The 27,696-nt window shown below is 34.4% G+C and overlaps 1 protein-coding gene across 4 annotated transcripts in view; it reads right to left on the bottom strand.

Moving 5' to 3' along the window:
* The window catches only part of LOC123679356 (probable nuclear hormone receptor HR38), a 130,749-nt gene that overhangs the window by 24,162 nt on the left and 78,891 nt on the right, over positions 1-27,696 (bottom strand). For 3 of the 4 annotated variants that reach the window (XM_045616931.1, XM_045616934.1, XM_045616932.1), the window contains exons 2-3: positions 24,191-24,300; positions 1,752-2,049 (exon numbers count right to left, since the gene is read on the bottom strand). In XM_045616931.1, the coding sequence (XP_045472887.1) occupies positions 1,752-2,049; positions 24,191-24,300 (408 nt within the window). Of the gene's footprint in view, positions 1-1,751; positions 2,050-6,890; positions 7,023-24,190; positions 24,301-27,696 lie in introns of those variants that run through there. The other variant, XM_045616933.1, reaches the window with a different exon arrangement.

Here is a 27,696-nt window from a genome sequence, read left to right as displayed (position 1 = left end):
CAAGTAGGGATAATGTAGTCAATATTTGAAATATTTTTTTGTTTTTCTTTTTTGGATGACCTGTTTTCCTTTCTACTTTGTATATATGGGAAATCAATAAAATATTGTTATTGTTATTGTTAAATAAGGTCGGGGACACAAAGTGTCAGTTTCTGAGTGGCCCAGAAAAACTACAAAAAGCCAAGATCACCGCCTCAAATTAGGTTTGAGAAGATTGGCCTTTGCGAATCAGTGATATGGAGATTTTGTAATGAAATTGGAGAAGCAATTGTTCAAATGACCACAATCTTTTTTTAACTAATGGGATTGCATCTCTGTTCCACGCATCGTTGCCAACATTGTATATTTCTGAATATGAAGTTTTATTTTGTTTCCTTTTTCTATATACAATGGGGGCTACCTATACCTTAGCATGGACATTCAAGAAGTCGTCGAACCACATATCCAAAACGTTACAGTTTAAAAAGATAATATCAATAACCGAATTAATCAGGAAAAAGACGATCAAGGAGATAAGGAAAACTAAATTCAAACATCGTTAATGACATGAAAATCCTGGAATTGAGACCACAATAAAGGAAGTACTCGGAAAAGTTGGAGGGAAGGAGTTGATAAGGAGAGACCGGACTAGGAGAAGATTTGTGGATAAATCGTGAGGACTGAGGATTAGAAATCTGAAAACGCCGGAGGACGTTGTGACTCGATATATAGATAGAGCAGTTTTTATGACGAATGATCATGACTAGTATAACTAGTTCAGTTTTGAGCAGGCTCTTCACTGAATCTGTTAATAATTGCCAAGAGGTGAATATTACAAATCGAGAATTATACCAATGATCTAATAATAAGTATGTAGACTACAAAGAAAGAGGAATCAACTCTAACATAAAGAGACGCACGATATTTATACCTAGTATCGTGAGCAGTGGCCCAACCAACTGACGTTTTGATTGGTTGAACATATTGAACCAATCGATCAATGACCCATTTTAGATCAAGGGATTTGGCTTCACTTATCATTGGTGGTCCACATTGATATTTGACGCAAGGCCCATAGAGAGAGTAGAAAAATTTAATACTTGGGCATCTGACTTTCTGAAGACTGGACATCAGATAAGGAAATGAAATGACGCATAAAGCTGCATTCCTGAGGCTTCGGAAATTGCTTACCTGTTCCGATTTCAACCTTAACCTGAAACTAAGATTTGTAAAGTGCTACGTTTGGTCGATGCTTCTTTATTGTATGGAGAGTTGGACATCGAAGGCGAACGCAGAAAACAAGTTGGAGGCTTTCGAGATGTGGCAGATATCGCAGAATACTTAAGGTATCGTGAACGGCTAGGGTGGCAAATGAGAAAGTTCTTAGACGTGTTAACAAAAAATGGGAACTGTTTGAGGTGATCAAAAAGAGGCAAACAGCAAGACTGAAGGTCGGAGATGAATCGGACGGAAGAAAATGTCTTGGCTACGACATATCAGACAATGGACAGGACTACACGATATACAGTCATTAATACACATCGCAAGAAATGAAAAAGGAATGGAAAATGATATCGCAAACATCCATTAGTGGATGTGCATTGGAAGAAGATCATTGGTTGAAATCAAACATCTTTATCCTCTCTCTCTCTCTCGTGATCATGCAACATGAGGCTCAATCTTACTCTCTCTAATGTTGGAGTCAATATTTAGCACTGTACGACCGTTCAAGGGCGCATCTAAGTATTAATAGATCATTGAATTGTACTCACCTGGAAACTGCAACTGTTGATAGTCGTATGGATGTGTGGCGACTTGATGAGATGTGGGATGGTGGTACGAGACGTTATAGCATTCTTCGTCCATTTTGTACGCGGTGCTTGAGGTAGCCTGACCGTACTTGACGGAATAGGTCTCCTGGAAACTTGGTAAAGGGGCTGGCGAGGTGGGTTGAGAATGAAGCTGTACTTCAGAAAAAGGGTTCAGATCTTCTTGTGCTAATACTGCGCTGGGTTCGTCAGAAAACGAGCCTGTCAGAAGGTCTGCGAAGCTGCTCGTGCTAAAAGAGGTCTGAAAGGAAGAGATTTATAGATTATTATTAGTCAAGAATTGAGATACCATGTTGTCATTGAAATAAATAAAATGGATGAATAGTATATACTAAAATTCCAACACGAATGCAAAATTCGTTTTGGATGATTGTTGGAATTGCCTTCTGCAACCAGTATTAGACTTTTGTATTGTATCTTGGCAGTTGGTGTGACTTTTATTTACGAAAATTGACAAATTACGGAATTTGAATTTTTAATCGTACATTTCGAATTTTGAAATAATTTAAAGTTACGCATTAAATTCGTCTGAAGAAATCGATGTTACAACACCAGAATTAAAAGAATTTGCAAATAATTTCATTTTATCCAAATTATATTATATTGACAATTGACGTGTGTTGAAAATTGGTAGGATCGGAAGTCAATGTAATAACTGATAACAATGCTGTAATGAGTTCATTACAACACTTTTGTCAGTACTGTGATAACTCATTACGATACTGAAATAGAGAAAAAAATGTATTTGTGGTGAAGTGAAATTTAGGAAACAATGTTACGAGTGAAAAATATTTTTGAGTTTCGTGGAATGGATTATTTATTACAAACAACATGAAATACCTTGTAATGAAATAAAGTACCGCTACGCTATTATCAACCACGATGTGATATTGCTGTTTGTTTCCGCTTCTTATTTCTATGAAGTGTACCCCAGTACATCTCAACTTTTTCTATTAGAATTTGAGGCAGATTCTAATGTTGAATTGATGACTTAAAAGGTTGTTCCATTTTTTATAGGATTATCTCAAAACTCCTTATTTTTATAGGAATTTTTTCAAATCTACTTTATTTTACAGTGGGAACATTTTGATCTCATTCTCTCGGGCCACATTTTCGAAAAAATAATTAATCTATACAGGGCATTTCATTAGTGAATAATGGGCGTTTTTAAAGAGCTTTAGAACTTCAAATAATGAATATTGTAGGCCAACAAGTTGAGTACGGCGACGTATCGACGTTTTTCTTCTTCAACACACATTTATTTGGATTGTTGATCGATTTGAATCGAGAAGAGTAAAATTAGTGTGGAAACGTTCAATAACTGTACGACTTGCTTGCTCACTAGTTCGATTATATCGACCGTAAAATGGATGAAATGCTCTATGGACTTTTATTTATTTTTATTTAAGTAAATTTAATCAATTTAGAAACGCCGTTCTGGCGTTAAACGATTCATTATGAATTGCCAAACCTTACTGAACAGAAATGTCAACATAGCTTGACATTTTCAATTGTTATACCACAGACAACAACTGAAGAAACTTCTCATGCAGCTAAAAAACTCAATTGTTATAAACGTTAATCTGAGATGAAGCTACCCCAGACGAGTCTAAAACACCTATACATATATGATAGGTCTTAAAGGTTCAACAGCTGAGTTTTATGATGCTTGGAAAATATAGAAATTCTAATGCATTATATTTCAAAAACGAGTTATTGAAAGTGCCCATTTATTTAGATTCTACGCGGAAATTGCTTCAACGATTGTTTCAGTTTTGGAAGAAAGCTTCGTAAGGCAGGTTAGAATGAATTCACTGATTTTTTCAACGAAAAAGATTATAGTTTTTGTTATATATCACCTTGGAAATTGAAAGGTTTGTCAATCGTATCTAAATAATTTTAATGGTGAATTTAAAAATTCACGAAAGGACCCCGCACGTTTAGTAGGGAAAATGGCTTTCCGTAAATTTGGCTGAATTTTTGATATGTTGTAGTTCTTGATGAACTAACTGATCAGAAAAGTCCTCAGTCATAAAGCTCAAAAATGGACAGTTTTCGAGATATGGAGCTTTGAAAATGGATTTTTTGCAATTTTCGGGGTTTTTGCTCATCAATCAGGGAGCTCTCATTTCTGGTTTTTATGGAATTTGGATGTTCGGCGGCCAGAACCCGACTGAAAAATGATCTTCGTTGGTTATATTAGGCACCGCCATCGATAATTTTTTATACACTGCTCCACATTGGCTATGAAATGAGATACAAAATCCAAGATCTTCCATACATCTTTCCATGCCACAAGATGACGCCAGAATAATTCACATGACCGAGAAACGACATATTGTGAGATTTTTTTAAGATTTTTTTAATAACTGAATCCTCATATATCTGATGTCCAATAATATCAAATATGTTAGCCGAAATGTTCATAACCAGGCATCGCGAGCTGTAATGGGGGAAAATGGGAAAATCATTATCATATATCCTCAGGGATAACAATTGTGATCACTATTGATGTCATTTACATATGATATGTGATTTGTTTCTCATAAATCTCGATAATCTGACAATGGGGTACCAAGACATTTTCCTCAGAATGTCTCGAAATTGATGATAGCATCTCACAGACAAACGAATCCGTGAAAATGTCTGCAGTTTTGATACAATATAGTACTATCCTGGTAGAATATAGAAATCCAAGTGTTGGAAGCAAACTATGAATGGAACTTCCCACGAATTCTTGAAAATATTTTTTTTCTATGAACTTTTTGAACTTCACACATACGAATGAATACTATCTAATAATATGATCGTTGGCAAAATGAATGAGTAGATCAATCAAAAACAATATAATAATGAGAATAACATTCATAATAATAATAACAATAATGATAATAAACAAACAACTTTTAAAATTATATTAGCAATCGCAAGAAATCATTTAGAATATTATGAATCGAATCGGGGGCAAAATTAATGATTTGATAACATAAAACTATATCAACGAACGTAACACAATCACAAATCATCTCAAAAATAAGAAGAAAAATCAAGCCTTTCACGCCATTGGTTATGCTCGCCATAACCAAGGAGTCAAATATCCAAATTCCGATTTATTGAACTATGTGATCGATGCTGCCAACAGAATGAATCAATGATATTATGATTTGATGAGGTAGTATCGACCCAACCAAAGATCGAGTAGTTAGATAGGAGTTTACATGGCGTGAAAGGCTTGATTTTTCTTCTTATTTTTGAGATGATTTGTGATTGTGTTACGTTCGTTGATATAGTTTTATGTTATCAAATCATTAATTTTGCCCCCGATTCGATTCATAATATTCTAAATGATTTCTTGCGATTGCTAATATAATTTTAAAAGTTTTTTGTTTATTATCATTATTGTTATTATTATTATGAATGTTACTCTCATTATTATATTGTTTTTGATTAATCTACTCATTCATTTTGCCAACGATCATATTATTAGATAGTACCTATTCATTCGTATGTGTGAAGTTCAAAAAGTTCATAGAAAAAAAAATATTTTCAAGAATTCGTGGGTTAATATCGGAAGTTCCATTCATAGTTTGCTTCCAACACTTGGATTTCTATATTCTACCAGGATAGTACTATATTGTATCAAAACTGCAGACATTTTCACGGATTCGTTTGTCTGTGAGATGCTATCATCAATTTCGAGACATTCTGAGGAAAATGTCTTGGTACCCCATTGTCAGATTATCGAGATTTATGAGAAACAAATCACATATCATATGTAAATGACATCAATAGTGATCACAATTGTTATCCCTGAGAATATATGATAATGATTTTCCCATTTTCCCCCATTACAGCTCGCGATGCCTGGTTATGAACATTTCGGCTAACATATTTGATATTATTGGACATCAGATATATGAGGATTCAGTTATTAAAAAAATCTTAAAAAAATTTCACAATATGTCGTTTCTCGGTCATGTGAATTATTCTGGCGTCATCTTGTGGCATGGAAAGATGTATGGAAGATCTTGGATTTTGTATCTCATTTCATAGCCAATGTGGAGCAGTGTATAAAAAATTATCGATGGCGGTGCCTAATATAACCAAGGAAGATCATTTCTCAGTCGGGTTCTGGCCGCCGAACATCCAAATTCCATAAAAACCAGAAATGAGAGCTCCCTGATTGATGAGCAAAAACCCCGAAAATTGCAAAAAATCCATTTTCAAAGCTCCATATCTCGAAAACTGCCCATTTTTGAGCTTTATGGCTGGGGACTTTTCTGATCAGTTCATCAAGAACTACAACATATCAAAAATTCAGCCAAATTCACGGAAAGCCATTTTCCCTACTAAACGTGCGGGGTCCTTTTTACATTCTGATGCGGAAATACATACAAAATATTTAGAGCTAAATTTTATGTTCTCGTGTTTTTCAATTCAGTTCGGAATATCAATAAATGGAAATATTACCTAATAAAAAAGCGAACAATAACATTTGGCTTGAAGTGAGTTCAAGAAAAATCTGGTAATTCCGTGATAATGAAAATATATTGAAATTCATCATTGTAATGATCAAGATATGATTGAAAAACCTTTCAATTTTCGGAGTTATATGAAACAATAACTATAAATTTTTTTGTGAAAAAAATTTGTGAATATATCGAAATTGCCCTACGAAGATTTCTTCAAAAATTGAAAGAATCGATCTAGCGATTTTCGCACAATATCAAAATTAATTTGCACTGAAGTACTTAGGGACCTTTAAGAAATTTTTATTCTCATTTCTGTCAGCTATTTTTCCACAAAAATAATTTGAATTTCGTTACAGAACTTTCAGAGGCTATTTTGGAAATAGATACCAGTGCCGTTTTTGTTCTGGTGCAAGAATAAGTGAAAATCCTCAAATGAAAGCTCAACGTTAATTTTCATTGAATATAAAAAGAAATTTCGGAAAAATGCGGGAAAATTTTTTCTGCACTGAATTGTCTACTTAAAATCTGCTACGCATCGTAATTGAATTTTCTGCATCTATTCCATAAAATGAAAATTAAAGCGATAAAGTAACAAAAATCAACTTGTTACCCTATATTTTAACTGTGAGGTCACATCCATTGAATATTCTTCCCTAAATTCTTGTAGCTATCCCTAGCGTGCACTGACGTTCTCCCCGTCAACAACACAATTGAATAAAACAACATGCAACACCATACTCACAAATTGATCATTGAATGTGTAAGCAGCACGGGCTTATCGTCGATGGATAGAAGTTCGTTTCACGTGCATTTTTTTTAATTGGACACTAGACGTATCGATCGAATGATTATGTGATGAACTGATGTAGAGTCGGTACGGTTTTAGAACAATGCATTATTTATAGTTGCAACTGATCGAATGTTAACTTCAGTGTCAAATATCGAATGTCACAACGGTCCTGAATTAGTACTGCGGAGACTCCTTTTTTAGCACCCCCTGGTGAATCAACAGGAAGATATTTATGGAGGAAGTTATATCGATGGGGGATCTGGACCTTCATCATACTTTTGGTTAGTTGTTTTTCGAATATGAAGTTTTGGATTCATTTTGAGGAAGAAATTTTTGCCACGTCCAGTTTACTATTTCCTCATATTGAAAAAATTTAATAATGAATATCACATGAAGTTGAACATGGAGCTTTTTATTGAGAATTTTTAATTGAGTATTTGAAATTCCATAAACCAGTAGTAGCACTATTGTATGTTGTTTAGTACAGAATACTGATTTGAGTATCCCGATATCTGGGCAGCTGCCACTTTTAAAGTGTCATCTATTGAAATTTGACAAGTAAAAACTACGCCACTACTAAAAATGGAACTATACACGCAATTATTAAAATTTACTATAAAAATTGTGAAAATTTGGCAGTAACAGTTCGCAAAACTGAAGCACTTTTGGGTCGTCGTGAAACTCTTTCTCAGCCAGCGATAGTGAAACTGGTGAAAAAATTTGAGTTGTTGGAGCAAGTTAGTGATGTGAAAAATCGAAATCATATGCGTCGCTCGAGAACAACTGAGAATATTGCTGCTGTAGCTTGTAGAGTTGTCGATCTTAGGCATTTTACAAATCACGACCCACTGTATTTAGCATGAAAACTTACCTCTAAAGAAGTTCAGTTTACACAAGATCTCAAGCCGGTTGATCACCAGCAACGTCGTATCTTCGCTGATAGAGTTCTCGAAATGCATCGAAATTATCCGGATTTTCATCGAAAAATTTTTAGTGATGAGGCCCATTTTCACCACGAAGGCTACGTCTACGGTAACAAGCAGAATTTTCGCATTTGGTGGTCGGAAAAGCCAAGAATGATTGTTGAAAGGCCTCTGCATCCTAAACGAGTCACTGTTTGATGCGATTTTGAGGCTGATGGTGTGATTGAACCTTAGTTTTTCGAAAATGAGGCTGGTCCAACTGTTACGGTGAATAGATTGGGCTATCGAGCTATGATTAATGATTTTATGCCGGGAAATGAAATATATTGATAATTATTGCCAACAAGACGGAGCTACGTTCCATACAAGCAATGAAATAATTGTTATTTTGCAAAAATTTACTGGCCGTGTTATTTTTCGAAGATCACCGAGATATTGTGATTTAACACCTTTAGACTTTTTTCTTTGGGGTCACGTGGAAGATAAGTATATGCCAATGCTCCACAATCGATTCACGACCTTAAAGATGAAATTTGTAGTAGATAAGTTTTCGAGGACGTACAGCCACAAATGTTCGAATTTTTAATGGAAAATTTCATGAAAATGATATGGTACTGCAAACGTAGCGGAGGAGACCATTTGGCTCATTTTCCATCTTCACAATGAAATAATCCATTGATTTCTCTTGAAATATACCCGTTTTTTGTTAATATAAAAATGAAACCTCTTATTCGAAAACCCTTTCTTATGTGTTGTGGGCGATAAATGCTTCATTAGAAAAGAAGGGACGAATTCGATACCTGCAGTGTGTTGTCGACTATAATAAGACCTTTTTCCTTCAACTATCCAACCATTTTAAAACTATTAACCTCAACGCCAAAATTCTGAAATGGATTGAGTAAGACTGATTTTTGTCCAATACTTTTTATATCATAAAGTGAGAGCAAATATTTTTGAATGTCTCCTCAGTATACAGAGTGAGTTTTAAGTATGGAAGGCTTTGATTATCTTCTAACTTACCAAGCCAAAATAGTCAAAAAACCAGAAAATTGGCAAACGGAAATTTGACTTGTGCTTTTGATGATCCTTCAGTGTAAAAATACCTTGTTGTCATGAAAAAGATTCAAGAGCAGAGAGTTGAGAAATAGTGACTAAAAGAAATTATCAATACCTAAACCCTAAGGCAGATGAAACTCTTTTGGATGAGTCACATTCTTCTGATACAAGTACATATGAACATGTGGAATGTTGCCAGGATATTGAAGAGTAGATTTGAAATGTTTGAAAGTTGAGAAAGATATGGACGAATGCAAAGAAGTAATGAACCTGTCTGATTTCAGTACCAAAGATTATTTTTTCACAGAGATAATACAAATTTTATTTTCAGAATATTCATTTATTTTTTTTACGATATCAATTAGTTAATCTTGATTGAAGTTGATAAAATTGAAATATGTATATCTTCTGTGGCGTACCCAGACATAATCCTTGGGGGGATAAAGACTCAGAAACGAAAAAAAATGGTTATTCGTTTCCTTCGGATTCACAGACACTTCTTGAGATTGATTTTCACCCGTCGAAGTGCCAACAGTTGTATTAAAAAGCATAAAACTTGACGATTCGCCTGAATAAATTTTCTTTCTCTTGAAGAAGTTTTCCAAAGAACATTGCTTACCCATAATTTTGATTAGTTTCGAGATCATGCAACACACATTAAGAGTTAAACACGGAATATAATAGAATATTTCCCTCCTGTCAAAAATTCTATGTATCTGGAGAACAATTATCGAAAATTACAGCGATAATTGCATTGTAGGAAGCGAAACTGCACTGCGATAATTGTTCTGTTCATAGATGCATAGTTTCTATGCATCTTACACAGTTCGAATCTATGGCAATTCCATTCTACATCAGTTTGACAAGTGATGTAACAGTTTATTCGGGAAATATTCCCCCGAATTGCACTCGTGCATCAAAATGACCGGATAATTTCGCATTCCAGCGTGTTTTCCTTGAAAAACTGCATTCGGTCATTTTCATTTTTGGAGAAAGAGCCCGACACCGAAGGTGGAGGGCTCTTTCTCCAAAAATGAAAATGAACTCATGCAGTCTTTATGACAACACGCTGTCATGCAAAATTATCAGTAATTTTGATGCACTTGTGCAATTACTTACGAAAATTTTCACTTCATCCACCTCAAACTAATGAACAGAATATTACTGAACCTACTGACCTATCTACAGACTTCTCAGCCTGTTGTTGAATCCGCCACTGCTTTAACCGGTGGTACGAGCATAGTATGTATAAAGAATTCCTTATACTATAGTACGACATTGAGGTTAACACTAATAATAATGTATGATCTAGTGTGTGGATAAGTAATTTAATTTAATCCACTATCTAATATTCTCAAACAAAACGCTCGGACAGGTTTTAGTTTTTAATTTACCATTTATCACCTTAAGGCATACAAATTTTACGTCATTCATTTTTACAGAGTGATGTCATATTAACGTCATTAACTATCTGTTAGAAGTAACCTTATATGACATGAAAATTATACTTATGACATCATTCATTTTTACAGGGTGAAGTAATAATTTTTTCTGACGTCGACGTCGTAAACTTATATGAATGAAATTGGAAATTCGGTATCATAAATAACAATTTTTTTTTGCAGAAAATAACCCATTTACTGTAAGAAATGAAATGGAAATTTCATGAAAGAAAATCTTTTTTGAACGAATAGATATTTTAATATTGATTTGATATTGTGTTCAGCTAAGAACACATGAGGAATCATGTGAATAATTCAACCAACATCCTGACAGACGGCCTACTGCAAGATCCACAGTAAGTCAATTAGTAGCTAAATTTACTGAAACGGGATCCGTTCATGATTTGCCTCAGCAAGATCGACCTTGGCCAAACGAAGCAATAAGCTCATACGTGTTGGTTGAATTGAGAAAATCCTCACCTTTCTACAAGAAAGCTAGCCCTATCATAACGTGGAAAAACATTCGATAGCTCAGTTATGAATTTTGTTCCTTAATTTATCCACATACTGTAGATTACACTACACAATATAGAGTGTTAATCTCAAGGTGGTACCACCGTTTAAGGCAGTGGCGGCTTAGAAGTCTGGAGCATATAGGGCGTCAGATATTAGAAGGCGGCGAATTTGACTCAAAATATTTATTTTTCTACAACCCTGCGCTTTCAACCACACACATTTTAAGTCCCAAAGTATCACTATCCCACATAGTGCGGGAAAAATCCCTACTACTAATAATAATAATAGAGGGGATTTTCCCGCATGCAAGTATGAAAGAATAAATTAAATTCAATATCTCTATGCACCGAACGCCAAATTAACGTCATGAATGAGATAACTTTGGTAACAGCATGCCGAAGTTATCTCATGACGAGTATTAGACGATATTTTCACAATTTCTGTCAAGTTTTGTGAAATATTATCGAAATTTGATAATGAATTCAGATTTTACTTCCTTGTGACTTTTATATTGTGTATCTTGGCAGTTGGTGTAACTGTTGTTAAAATTGACAGATTACGGAATTTGAATTTGAATCCTAGGTTTCGAATTTTGAAATAATTTATAATTACGCATTAAATTCGTGAATTATGTCTGACGAAATCGATTTAACACCACCAGAATCAAGAGAGATGAACACAGTCCTAACGTACGAAGAAGAAGAAGAATCAAGAGAAATATGCGAATAAAGTTGCAAATTATTTCCAAATTATCTTACATTGATAATTGAAGTGCTTTGAAATTTGATAGGATCATAATTCAGAGTAGACAACCACAAAACGAAAAATGTATTTGAAAACAATGCTGTAATGAGTTCATTACAGCACTGTTTTTAGTATATAATTAACTCATTACGACACTAAAATAGGGAAAATAAAGTCAAATTGTTAATATGTAGTTTTTGACCTTTTGAAACAAAGATTAACAACAAAGACTTTAGAGCGATAGACCAAGAGTATTTTTTCTGTGTAGAAAACATTGAGTTTCAAAAACCGTACTTTTTCCATTAACGTAGAAGTTGGGGAGAAAAACACACACTATCCCTTCAAAACCTTCACCAATTAAGACCAATCCGCACAAAACATAGCTTATTATCATTGGAAAATGCTAACGAGAGTTGTTTTCTATACAACAAAAAAAAAATCGTTTTTTTTTCAACTTCAACACCCTGTATCTCGAAAATGGTGCATTTTAGAGGTTAAGTTAATAAAAACTTTTCTCTATTTTTGTAACGTAACGAGTTCATTACAGTACTGTAATGAACTCATTACAGCATCGTTTTCAGTTATATTTTGCGTTTTGTGGTTGTCTCTTCTGACTTCCAATCCTATCAAATTTCAACAAATGTCAATAATTGTCAATATAATATAATTTGGATACAGTGAAATGATTTGCAACATTATTCGCAATCTCTATTAATTCTGGTGGTGTTGAATCGATTTTTTTTCAGACATAATTCACGAATTTAATGCGTAATTGTAAATTATTTCAAAATTCGAAATTTACGATTCATATTCAAATTCCGTAATCTGTCAATTTTCGTAACAGTCACACCAACTGCCAAGATATAATACAAAAGTCACTAGGATATATAATATGAATTTTTCATTGAATTTCAACAATATTTCACAAAACTTGGCTGAAATAGAGAAAATATCGTCTAATACTCGTTGCAGAAGGCAACTCCAACACTCTTGCGTTCGCATTCGTGTTGGAATATGAGCCCATTCTGCAACTCACTATTCTCTATCTTTGTAACGTGATGAGTTCATTACAGTACTCAAAACAGTGCTGTAATGAACTCATTACAGCATTGTTTTCAATTAAATTTTTCGATTTTGTGATTATCTACACTGACTTCCGATCCTATCAAATTTGAACACATGTCAATTGTGAATATAATATAATTTGGATATAGTGAAATGATTAGAAACATTATTCGCAATTTCTCTTAATTCTGGTGGTGCTAAACCGATTTCGTCAGACATAATGCACGATTTTGATGCGTAATTATGAATTATTTAAAAATTCGACACATAGGTTCAAATTCCATAATCTGTGACACCAACTGCCAAGATGCAATACAAAAGTCAATAGGATATATAATCTGAATTTTTCATTGAATTTCAACAATATTTTACAGAGCTTGACTGAAATAGAGAAAATATCGTCTAATAGGTACTCGTTGCAGAATGCAATTCCAACACTCGCTATTTCGTCGCTCGGTTTCGAATTTCGAATTCGTGTTGGAATAGGAGCCCATTCTGCTATTTTGCATATTTTTGGACGTGGAATCACATCCTGTGCATATATTATGAAACATCATATATAGAAACTTTCAAATTTTATACAAACCAAACATCCGCTAAACCTCCGACGTCACAACGTAACCAAAGAAAAGTTTCCGCATCTCGAAGAAAACGCATTAGCAGCCGATAACTCTGGCATTGTCACAACCCAGCACAATTCACATTACTCCATACCAACTTTTTCCTGCGTTCAACCTTGCGCATTTGACAAGCGTTATCGCATAAATAACGTATCCGGTAATTATTCCTTGTTTTACAGTTATGATAACGTTGATTTGACGTTTGAGCTCGATACGCCTTTGATCTAGTTATTGCCCCGACTCGACGATGTCAAAAGGGGCGGGACCTGTGGAAACTTCCACCTATACCATTGGAAGGAAACGACTCGAACGGAAACTCCGTACGCCAGGGCGTCGCGGCGTCCAATATGGCCGACGGCTCGCGGCGCTTAAGGGGGAGACTAGACCTCCTACCGAGGTGGAAGAGACGAAACCTTCCCATGCGGAGACTTAAAGTGTTGCCGCATTCTTATCTATGACATTACGTGAATCGAGGTTTTGAGAAAGGTGGAGTTTTTGTCGCCTCGGACTCGACCTAGACCACTTCAATGCGATATAAACTGGTAGCATTCGTTATTATGGAAAGGATATAATCAGTGCCGGATCCATAGCGGGGTAATGGATATATAAAAATTCTCATATGACAAAAGGAAAATATGAATATAATAAAAATAGAAAAAAACATAAACATTGATCGCATATATTTGTACCTATGCCGGCAAAATTAGGGAAACGAACAAAATCTCAATGAAGTGAAGGGTGTTTTTTTTAGAGCTATAGAACTTTAAATTGCAATAAAACAACTATGGATTATTCGATTGACATGAATTTTATTTATCCGCAAGATAATTTTGTGGCATTACATTTTAAATATGATTTCTGGCATATGACCGCCACGGCTGGCTCGGATGTAGTCCAATCTGGACGTCCAATTTTCGATGACTTTTTACAACATTTGTGGCCGTATATCGGCAAAAACACGGCGAATTTTGTCTTCCAAATGGTCAAGGGTTTGTGGCTTATCCGCATAGACCAATGACTTTACATAGCCCCACAGAAAGTAGTCTAGCGGTGTTAAATCACAAGATCTTGGATGCCAATTCACAGGTCCAAAACGTGAAATTAGGCGGTCACCAAATGTATCTTTCAATAAATCGATTGTGGCACGAGCTGTGTGACATGTTGCGCCGTCTTGTTGGAACCACAGCTCCTGGACATCATAGTTGTTTAATTCAGGAATGATAAAGTTACTAATCATGGCTCTATACCGATCACCATTGACTGTAACGTTCTGGCCATCATCGTTTTTGAAGAAGTACGGACCAATGATTCCACCAGCCCATAAAGCGCACCAAACAGTCAGTTTTTCTGGATGTAACGGTGTTTCGACATACACTTGAGGGTTAGCTTCACTCCAAATGCGGCAGTTCTGTTTGTTGATGTAGCCATTCAACCAGAAGTGCGCTTCATAATAAAATGGACCTAGTGCGCGATACGTATTCCGCACAGAACCATTATTTTCGAAATAAATTTGCACTATTTGCAAGCGTTGTTCAAGCGTGAGTCTATTCATGATGAATTGCCAAACTAAACTGAGAATAAATCACTTGACAGCTGTTAAATCGTTCTCCATCTTGAACAGTAATGCCAACTTAAAGTTATATACCTCAAAAAAAACACCCGTTACGTAGAACATTTTCTATTGGACCCTTTGGACGATTTTTAGCAATTAGTGTTCAAATGCCGTCAATAATTCAATCCTGCAAAAATTGAATCCACGAATTCACTGGTTATAACTTGATATATCAAGGGCATCTGATCCAAAAGTCGTCAGCAAAATCATTATTTACAAACGGGCTATATAAATGCCAAATTGATAATAAACAATCGCGTAGAAATTAATGAGACTTGAATTAAAAGCTTCGAACTACTCGAATTGATTCAGCGGCACACCTGATAGCATTTTGTCCAATTCTTTAGGGCCCTAAAGTAAATAAATGATATCATATTATATGAAATTATACCTTTCGCAAAGATTCTCTTCATCGGAATTTTGGATTCCATTACTTACAGCATTTTCAATCACAAATATAGATCAGTACAGTAGGTTAAGTAGATTATGTTGATTAGTTTGAGGTGGAATTTTTTCTATTATATTCTCTATTATAAACAATGTTCAACTTTTAATGTGTGTTGCATGATCTCAAAACTAATAAAAATCTATTTATGAGTAAGCAAACTTTTTTGGAAAACTTCTTCAAAAGGAGGAAAATTAATGCTGGCATTTGAATACAATAGCTAACACTTCAACAGGTGAAAATTAATCTCAAGAAGTGTTTGTAAATTCAAAGGGCATTGGAAAAGAATAATCAATTTTTTTTCGTTTATCACTTTTTACTACCACCCCTCTCCTAAGGCTTATGTCTGGGTACCCCAGTGTTCCAAACACAGTATTTTCAAAAACAGTATTTAAATAGTTATTTCTTCTTCAATTCTGTGGCAAAACCTTTCATTCTGCCACATCTTATAGACTTATAGAGAATATGTCAATTTCACACAGATTTCATGGTTAAATTTCATTATTAGGAATATGCTGGTACTCCAAACTCTTCTATCACGGATTCATCTATTATCGTCAAATTTGTGATACAGAAAACTGTTCAATGCAGAAATTACTTTACGATATTTATGGATATATTCCATCAATTTCTATAAAAAATGAGTGAATTAGAGAAAAAAATGTATACCTAATACTTGTACAGAAGGCTCATTCTAAAAACTCGTCACTGGGTCAATAACTACCTACCCATTTCTGATACAATAGATCCGATCGAGTTGAGGTTTTGCGTGTTTTGTATATAGAATGATAAACACAAGCTTAGTCCAAAATTTTGTGTTGATAGCGTGAGAATCATAGAAAATTTGAGCAAATTATCGGAGAGAAACATTATACTTCAGTGACAACAGATCCATCTGACTAGAAATTTTGTGTGCAGTTGAATAATTTTTTGCCTACTCAGCTTTAAAGAACATGAATTTCAAATCTTAAACAGTATATATACAAAATCAATTTGAAAATTGATATGCAACAAATAAATTTTGAAAATTATTGAAAATTTTTCATGACGTCGTTATCAATTTATTATAACGTTGAACTGCTTCAAAAAAATCCTATTAAAAAACTAGCGTAGGCAATAAAAAAAAGAGTAAAAGAACTAAAAAATACCTACATTACATTGAGGTCCAATTTTTTATCCGAGTTAAATGTATGTTTATGTGGGATATATTATACACAATCATTTAAAATTTAAAATAGCACACTTTTTTCGGAATGTTTTCTAAAGTTGAGTAGTGGCAATGATATTTCACTGTATATCACTAAGGCAACAAATATTATTACCTGATGCACATCACAGAATGAATCCAAATAAGAGAATTTGCTTTGATGTTGAACCTAATTCCATTATAGGATATTTATTAGTCATATCAGAATACAATTAATTTGGCCTCAATAATCCTAGTTGGGCTTTAAAGCAAAGAAAGGAAAATGTTGGAAATAAATGATTTTGTGCAACAATTAGAAATAATTGAAAACTAGATACTCCATCCATTCTTATTTCCAAATATTATGATATACTCGCAAATAGACCGATATAATTAATACGATAGATTTCATGATAACTATACCAGCAACAGGCGTGGCTTTGGTTTGTTGTTTTATTTTGAGGTTTAATTATTATAACGAGATTCCGTATTTGGTTGTGGCTAGAGATTGAGTAGTTTTTGATATGATCGTTCAATTATTTCTATCAATTAAATGCAGTTCATGTTTTTTCTTGGTCTTGAAATAGCTGTTGCCAAGTGCTAGTACGGCATTCCTACAAGCTCGTAGTTTGAATCTGGATGGTCAATTCTGTGTTCACAACTAATTGATGAGTAAGTTGAGATTCTTCGGTTCATCTATCATTTGAAATGATTATTATCCTTCCTGAACGGGTGAAATTGGATACATACAAATTTGTGAAAAGCATTGATGGACGTCATCTTTTATTACCTATAGGTATACCGGGTGATTTTTTTTAGTTGAATCAGTCAAAAATCTCGAAAAAACATCGTGGAAATTTCACGACTAAATTTCATGTGAATGATTAATGGAACAGATTCATTGAGGTGGTTGAGACCTTAAATTAAAACTCGATTACAGAACCATTTGTGACGATTCCTGAAAAATTGTTCGTAAAAAATCTTTGTATTATTGGCCGTATATTTTTTTGAAATATAAAACAGGAATTCCCATTTGAAACTTCAGAGTTGATTCCCGTACCCCCTCAAGAGGTAATTATGTGGACTTCCCTCTCAAAACCTTTTATTCTAAACATTTTTCCTTAAAATTTTTCTGACTGATTTTGAACTGATTCAACATGAAAAAATAACCCGGTATATTCGTACGTCTGCAATTTTATATGATTATACTCATTTCAGAACATAAATAACTCAAAAAAATATGTTTTATGAACTAGGTATATGCAAGATACAAATTCAAGAAATGTATCATATGGAAATTTATCAAAAAGTGTCATTTTTCTACGTTCATGTAAATAAGAAAACTTAAATGATTTGGTTGGAAAAACTTGTTTTTTATTGCAATTTATTGTCATTGTACTACAGGAGTTTTGAACTTTGAACTTTGAAATCGATATCATAGATAAGTAGTATTCAATCTATTGTATAGGTATAGGAGATATTGTATGATGTTCGAATAATTGGGTTCTAGAAAACGTAATTCATCTTTCCTCTGAATATTACCTGAATAATTCTCATATTTTTACACCTAGTGCTAAATAAAAATTGTTTGGTTCTTGTATGAATCTAAAAAAATATTTTACCTTGAAAATTCAGTTTTTTTTAGGTTATAAATGTCCAAAAAAAGATTATTATATAGTAGGGGTTTCATTATATGATGAATGAAAACCCCTAAATTGCTATCTTTGAAATGAAAGAAAATCCTAATAAAATAGTAGTTTTTCAAAATAATTTGATTTTTTAAAAAAACTGAAGCATAAATCTCGAAAAATGAGTTTCGATAACTTCCTTTTTCATGAAACGACCGCGGAAAAATGATTTAGTCTCTGATGTAGGTACACTCACAAAAAAATTGGACGTTACACTTTTCTATTGTGTATTTATCATTATTTCAATCTGGAATCGCCTCTTAGTCATTTTTCAGGTCGTGAACAATGGACCAAAATATACCTACATAATACCGTCAGTTTTATTGGTGCATGACTATAAATCAAATGATGTTGACAAAATAAAGAGGTATCTCATTACAACTAAGTTGGTAGTTCAGATATAATCTCTAGGAGTAGATCATAAGAGACGTCAAGCTGTCAGAAAGGGAGTAGTGATATAACAGTTGTTTTCGTGATGCACTTTGTCCGTTTAGTGTTGATATAATCATAATGGGGGAGATTTGGAACAGCTGATTGATTTGCAGATGTAGATCGTCTTATGTTTGATTTTTTGAAAAGGGAATGAACTTTTTGTTGATATGTATATAGTGGTGGCAAGTCGGTAACTCAGGATGTGATAGGTATAAATATGCCATAATAATAATAATAATAATATTTATTTATTTCACAGTATAAACATACAGGAAAACGTCGAGAAATAGCAATAATATCAAAATTGTCAAAAACGACAGTTTAACAGTTTCACAAATAACAATATTTTTGTACAAACATGAAATATCAAACATCAAAAATATCACAGTCGAAAAGTTCAGTCACCTCATACATCGCCGTCCTCAATAGCACCCTCTTCACCTCCGTGCTGAAACGTTTTTCATTTAGAGCCTTTATACGATCAGGTACCATATTGTAGAATCAGTGGCGGTCGCTCAGAGGAGGCAGAGGAGGCCGGGCCTCCCCAAATTTTACCGCATTATATTTAATTCTTAGTTCAAGTCCAACTATATTATGTTAACCTAAATCAATAGAATATTCAAATTTCTGGATACTTTTTACCCCAATATTTCATCATATTTATACATTCTCCGCAACAGACTTCAAAACTGAGAAGATTGCGCATCGCTGCACCGTACTACAGGCATGCGATGCGCTAAAGAATACAGCAGACTCCAGACGCGGGTCGCGGAGGCCCAATTCCTCTCTAGTCGCGTTTTTCTTGAACGTAGAACTTCAAATTTCTCCCGATACGAAGCTCCGGCCACTCTAAATTCGAGCTGGATATCACGTGACGGAGGCCCGGTCTCCGTTGACCGAAGCATATATTCGTTTAACCCGAACATGATCCACGGCGATTAACGATGGGTCTATATCAGCTGTTTTAGTTTATTAGCGCCAGAATTAGGGAAAGATAAAGATAGGCCAATACTTTTTATTCCTTTCGGCGTGTTGTTTGTGGTTTCGTGTTAGGATTGTTCGGCAAAGTTTGTAGGTAAGGAAGGATATTGGCTGGCTATTCAGATATATTTTATCGAGAAAAATGGAAACGGAAACGTCGGAAACTAGAAATGAAAATGATAGTGTCAGTAGGGAACTCAGAGTTACTGAAGATATTGTAGATTTTATTTTGATTAAAAAGTTCAGCCAAATGCCTAACGATGACAAAATTTTCACGCATTGCTATGCTCACGCACTAAATTTAGTTTTAAGTAAAGCTTGCTCGGGTAGTATCAAAGAATGTAAAATTTTTTTTGCAAATTTGTCTGGTTTTTCTTCATTTTTTTCCAAATCTTCTAAAAAAACAGAGGTTCTCAATGCAGTAGGGTCCAATTGGACCCTACTATCGATTACCATCAAATGCGGCAACAAGGTGGAATTTTACATCTAGGATTGTTTTCACAGTATTTTCGAACAGGGACAAGTTACTTGCACTTGGGTATGCATTTCGCTGGCTAAGTATCATAGATACACTAGTGGTATACCTATTTTTTTTTGCTTGGCCTCCTCTGAATGAAAGCTCACGAGCCGCCACTGTGTAGAATACAGGACCCCAGTGATCAACAAATCGCTGAGTAGATGCCAGACGATGGAATGGTGTCTCCAGGGCTGCCTTGTTTCGCGTATTATAGGCATGTCTGTTTGAATTTCTGGGAAACTGGTGGATGTTTTTGTGTACATATTTGAGGCAGGTGTGAATGTACATACATGGCACGGTCAGAATTTCTCCGGTTACAAAAGTTTCCCTGCAACTATCCCTAGGTGCAAGACCATATAGTGCTCTTACTGCTCTCTTTTGAAGTCTCAACACCCTCAATGCCTCGGATGTCGCTCCCCATAAAAGGATACTCTGGGAGGCTACTGCGTGAAAGTTGGCAAAATACGCTTGACGAGCTACTACAGTTGAAGCACACATTTTCATTCTTCGGATTGTGAAAACTGCCACTGATAATTTTGATATCAGAGAATCTATGTTGGTCTTCCAACCTAACCTATTTTCCAGATGGACTCCGAGAAACTTGATGGGTTCAGATGTTGGTACCGAGTGTGAAAGCAAGAGGTGTTGTGTTTTGCTCTCATTCACCTTCAGTTTGTTGGCCTGAAACCACTCCGCCATGCGCTCCAAGACTGTTATCACATGATTTCGTATCTCCGCAGCGTTCGCGCCTCTGACCATAATTGAAACATCGTCGGCATATAGGGTGCCTCCATAAGTTTCAACACTGCACATCAAATCATTGATGTATACCAGAAATAAGATCGGCCCGAGCACCGAACCCTGTGGAACACCTATCCTGACACTTCCAACACTCGATCTTTGATCTAACCACGTTACTATCTGCTCCCTATTTGACAAGTATGAAGTTATCAGTTTATGGGCCACCCCTCTCACTCCATAATGGTGTAATTTGTCGAGTAGCACATCATGATCGACGGTGTCAAAGGCCTTCGTTAAATCTAGACACACCAATTCCACCATATCATGATAATCCCAAGCTGATGTTGTGAGCTTTATTACTTCCCAAATCGCAGACATTACTGATTTTCCTTTCCTATAACCATGTTGCCGTTGTGAAAAAAAATTGTTTTTTTCAAAGAAATTTACCAGCCTCTTCTTGATCACCACCTCTACCACCTTGGAGAACACCGGTAATATTGATATTGGCCTATAATTTTGCTGTAGACCCGCATCTCCACTTTTATATACAGGAACCACTCGTGCTCTCTTTAGGCTACTCGGAAATATCCCCTCCTCTAAACATTTATTTATAATCTGTGCCAGGGGGTATGATATCTGTTGTTTCACCTTCTTTAATAATATCGTCGAGAGATCATCTATATCTTTCGTTTCCTTTGCTCTAAGACCATCTATAACTAGCTCAATTTCGTGAGGCGTGGTAGGATGAAAGAAACATGAACGTGAGTTATTAATATTTGTATCTCGTAGATATTCATGGGCTGTTTTTGTCGTTGGTAGTATTTCCTTCGCAATAGTTTCTCCCAACTCGCAAAAGTAGTTATTGAAATCTTCTGCGTTGAGAGCCGTATCCGGTATTTGCTTCCGCTCTCTAGTGGTTTCTTTCCTTATGACGTTCCATATAGCTTTCTGTTTGTTACTGGCACTTTCAATATGTGAGGCATTTCTTTCTTTGGTAACTATCGTAATCTCTTGATGGTATTTTTGTTTATGCAGCCTGTACACCTGATAGTCTTCTTCCCTCTTTGTAGTCACCGCTCGAACGGCAAGTGCATCCAGATTGTTTTTCATCTTTTTCAATTTCTCTGTCAAGTAAAATCCATCGCATTTCTTCGTAGCATATTTGTAAGGAAAACACTCATCGAATTCTTTAATGAGGATGTTGTACATCTCATCAAATGAATCTTCTGCTGACGCTTCTGTTGAAAAGTCCCGCCATGAATACCGAATCAACCTTTCTCTGTATGCTTTTATATTGTCATCATTAATTATCCTTGTTGTTTTTCTCCTCTTGGTACATACTTTTCGGTTTTTTAATATTGTGAGTATTTGCGCTTTATGGTCTGAGAGGTGCACTTCTGTAGTTTCCATCACAATATTTTCTATACCGTTATTGGTAAATATATTATCTATACAGGTAGAACTAACCCTAGTTATTCTCGACGGTAGCAATGTTGTTATTTTCAAGCCATAAGACTTCAAGAGATCTGTCAAGTCTTTCACTTCAGCGTTATCTAGTAGAAAATTTACATTGAAGTCACCAGCAATGTAGACATCGTGCTTGCTATATTTTTCCGATATCATCGACAATATTCCATCCACCACTTCCAAAAATAGTTCATAATCTCCTGTTGGTGGTCTGTACACTGCTACTGCGATGGATTTCTGTTTCATTAACTCAACTGCAGCAATTTCCACATGTTGTTCTATTGTTGTTCTATAAAGAAATGCATAAGAATTCTGAAAATTAAACGTTGGATAATAATCATCATTTCATCTTCCAGTAAGCCTTTAGTGCAGAGCAAGAATTAAAGGTTTGAAAGATGAACGGATTCTTGTTACAAAAGACAAATAGTGAGATATACAGGGTGTTTCCTAAACATGCGGTAAAAATTCAGGGGGTTGTTCCTTGGACTATTCTAAGAATATTTTGTGCTTTGATGATTTTTGAAAAACCTATTTGTTTCGAAGATATAGGGGAAACAAAATTTCAGATAATAACATTTTATTATGAAAAATTACATGAAAATTCAACTCAACCTACAAAAACTGTTGAAAATGACCACCTCTAGCCAGCATACAAGCATCCAATCTTCTCCTCATTGACTGCCGAACCCTTTCAAAAACACCAGGATCATTTCTTATTAAGTTACACCTAGCAATGATCCGATTTCGCAAGTCTTCCACTTTTTCTAATGGGATGGTATAAACTAATGATTTTATCAATTTTTAGTCAAAAAACTGGCCGTTTTTAGTGATTGGAATGTTGTTAAACAAATTTAAAAATAAATTGTACCTACTTAGTAAACACAGTGCGGTACGCATTTTTATTTAAACTATTATTAATTTTAAAAATATGAAAAATGTTGTGCGCCCTGTATCTTCGAAACAAAGAGGTTTTTCAAAAATCATCCAAGGACAAAACATGCTTAAAATAGTCCAAGGAACAACCCCCTGAATTTTTGCCGCATGTTTAGGAAACACCCTGTATATCTAGGTTTGAAGATTTTGTGTTGCAGTTTCAATTTTCTGATTTTTACAACGCCTCTTTTCATCTTTTTCATAACTCTGTTTGTGGTTGTCTCCGAATATTCAGATTTTGTTACATAACACTGTTGTTTATAACTACTTCATCAACGGAACTATATTATAGGTACAGGTTGTGTTAGAGGACACGAAACAATTTAACCCATATTAGACACACAGGGTTTTACAATTAGAGGTTTCATTTTCATAAGCCCGCTATCTGGGCAGCTATCACTTTTGGAGCTCTCAAATTTCGACATTTGACAAGTAAAAACGAAGATGTGATCACAATTGGCTACCGAGATCTAGTGATTTAAAACTTTCAGACTTCTTCATTTACGTGAAAGTAAGTTTTATGACAATGCTCCACAATCGATTCAAGACCTTAAAAATTGAAATCGAGAACTTCAGCATATCATACCGTACCATAAAGGTTGCAATATCCTAAAAAATGAACAAATGGGCTGGTTTTCTGCAGCGTGATAATATTGTAGGAGATATTACTGAAATGGGATTTTCACAGTTATTATATCGTCATATCATATTATTCTTATTAGATACTTTTTTATTTAATATGATTGACTCACCTGTGGCTGGAGCAAAAGCATACTTGATTGGGGACTAGATGGGGCTGAAGGCTGCGCACTCGCTGCCACCAGAGGGGCACTAGAGAGGTCGCCTTGTAACAGTAATGTACCTGCAACAAATTCAAATTATTTCAAACTGTTCGAAAAATATGAAAAATGCCACTAAATTCAGTTTGAATCGTGTGGGAGTGTGATCTGAACAATAAATCCTTCAAATAGCAGTAAGATCAAGGGAGTTCGTTCATTAACGAATTCATTCAGGCCTCGAAACAACTGGACGAGTTTGGCCCATAGGCAAGATTCGATAAATTGTTTCGGAATTTGCATTCGAAATTTTTCTTTCCAACTCGTTATAAAAAAAATGACGACAACATGATTTACGAAAAATGATGCATCAAAAAAAAAACTAGGTACATCGAAAAAAAACTTTTCGAAATGAGCACACAATAAGTGTAATAAGATATTCGTAGAAGCGTATTCATATTGTTTTGATATTCATAACGTGCGTTCATTTAAATTCGTGGTTAAGAGTGCTGTTGACAAATTAGAATTGATTTTCTGTGATTACAAGTAACGCTGAGCTTGTACCATGTAGTCCTAGATTCAAAGTGTGTAAACAAATGTTAGTGACAAAACCTCCAGATCAATTTTCTACTTTCTTGAGCTAATTAACCCCCGATTCACAAAAATGGTTTCCTCCAACTTGCAAATTTCATGGGCAACTTTGTATGAATCGATAAAATATGAGGATTTTGACAACATTCGGTAAATGAATTTCAATAAATCAGCTGAAAACTCTCATTTGGATTGAAATAAGTTGAGAATTTATGCCAAAAATAAAAGTAAGAAACATGAGACTTCAATTTAATTCTTCACCATACAAAAACATAATTTGAATTATCATCTCTCTGTTCTAAACTTTTTTCACATCTTTTTGTGGTGGCATTGAAGACATTATCCAATCTATGCGGTTAATTTCTTCAAATTTTCGATAATTCGGTCATCCAGTAGGACTAAATCAGGTAAAGGTACTTGAAAAATACAATTTTTCCCATGAGGTCACAAAAAAAAGGGGTGAGGTCGCACCACCGTGGAGGAAATTCATCCTCAGTGTTCAAACTGATATATCCTAAAGAGCATTCCTCAAAAATGCTAAAGTTTCTGTACCCGTGTGTACTCTTTCACTAACTTGTTGGAATAAGCTTTCAATCAATTCCTCAATCCTGAATTCCATTAGGCATTCATCTACAGCATATTTCCATTCGCCTTCTGTCCATTTCTGAAGTAAGATTCGAATGCCTTTTGTACGTCGCAAAACCCCATTTTTTATTATTCACTAATACTTTTTCACATAATCGATAATCCAAATTCTAAATATGACAGTTTTAAATGAAATAGAAAAATTGTAGATAATGATATGGTACAAGCTAAGTGCTACTTGTAGGTACTCACAGAAAATCCACTCTTATTTCTCTACAGCACCCTTGACCACGAATTTAAATGAACGCTCGTTATTAGATTGCTTTCATCAAGAAGACTCATTTGAATTTTATAATCATATCAGATGTTACAGTGAAATTCAACAAATAAATAGAGTGAAAAACATCATAATCGAATGAAAGCATTATCATTTTCTGAAAATACAACGAGAAGATTATAGTATTATTCTTCCAATCGATCAGTGCGGCTCATTCTTGTGAAACTACATTGTTGAATAGTAGTGACAAGTGGATGGGGGATATTGACAGTGGTAAGATGATATTGGTAGTGTTTTTGGACTTTCAAAGAGCATTTGAGACAATTGATAGGAAATTACTGTTACTTAAAATGAAAAAACTAGGGTTATCTGGGAAAGTTTTTCAGTGGTTTGAGTCATATTTCACAGGAAGGACGCAAAAAGTAAAATTCGGAAATTTTGTGTCATCAATTGGGAAAAATGAATTTGGGGTACCTCAGGGTACAAATTTGGGAACAATTTTATTTCTATTGTATATAAATGATGTAGTGAAATATGTATGTAATTGTAAGATAACTATGTTTGCGGATGATACTATGATATATGTTTCTGGATATTATGATGTTGAAATTTTGTTCAAATTAGTTAACGAGGATTTGGATAGATTGTTCATTTGGCTTTGCGACAATAACTTGAAAGTCCATATAAAAAAATCGAAGTATATGTTAATAGGTAGTGAATATAGGACACGTAGTACCGAAATAAGTAATTTCAGAATTAATATTGATAAAGATGAAATAGAGAGGGTTACTAAAATGAAATACTTAGGATTGATTTTAGACGAGAATTTTAAGTTTCAGTTTCACGTGGATTATATCGCAAATAAAATGTCCAAAAAGGTTGGTTTCATATCTAGAATAAGGGGTAAAATTGATATGAATACGTCACTGATGTTGTTTAGATCATTGATAGATACTTCCTCATGTGGATTATTGCTCGTCAGTTATGTTTAATTTAAATAAAGGTAGCATAGATAGGTTACAAAAAGTGCAAAATAGAGGTATGAGAATTATTTTGAAATGTAATAAAAGAACTCCCATAAGAAATATGTTAAATTGTTTGAAATTGACGAGTGTCAATCAAAGGATTATTTATAGAACATTAGATTTAATATTCAAAGCAAGGAATAAAATGTTAGCTGAATATTTGAGTGAAAACCTAAAATTTGCTAATGAGATACATAATTATAATACACGACGTCGGGATGATTTTTACATAGAAAAAGTTAATACTACATTAATGAATAAATCCATATTTAGCAGGGGATTAGTTATCTTCAATAAACTACCTGAAAAGATCAAATATTGTAATAATTATAGAGAATTCAAAAAATGTTTAATGAGTTATATTTATGAAGAATTTAATTAAGTTAGTGGATTACATTTGTATTGATTTCAATAGCCGAGTGCTGAATAAAAAAAATTAGTAAAATTTATTTCAATTATTATGGAATGTGCTTAAAAGTTTACCACTCAGTGCTTTTCCGAATTTTTTCATCACAATTTTCAAAATGTCTACGATAGTTAGATAAAAGTAGTTTCATTTCAAGGTGTGAGTTCTAGAATTATGCCCGTTCAAAGGCATAGTTTCACAACATAGCCGAAGTTATATCTCATTGATATTCATAATCGATTCCGAAAATAGTTTTTCACGTCTGAGAATAAAGGAAGACAAAGGTGTGTCTCATGATGTCATATTTGTTTATAAACACATAAAAAGGAAGCAAAACGTTCGGATAAAAATCAGGAATTTCTTATTCCTGGAAGGTCATCGGAATTGTCATAACGCATCGTGTCTTGAATCTGAAGAGCTTTATTTGCTTTGATATGCTAAACAGGCGATGAGCTCTTCCTTCTAACATCTTTATATGTTAATTTACGAGGGTGTTTATAAATTGATACTATGTTAACATGATTTTATACCTCATTTCACTACTTATTTTCGCATCAATTCATGACTGGTTCCACGTATAAGTTTTCCTTGATTTGGA

This window comes from Harmonia axyridis, chromosome 4, assembly GCF_914767665.1.
Source record: "Harmonia axyridis chromosome 4, icHarAxyr1.1, whole genome shotgun sequence".
In the NCBI taxonomy this organism is placed as follows: Eukaryota; Metazoa; Arthropoda; class Insecta; order Coleoptera; family Coccinellidae; genus Harmonia; species Harmonia axyridis.
This window is presented reverse-complemented; position numbering and strand designations above follow the sequence as displayed.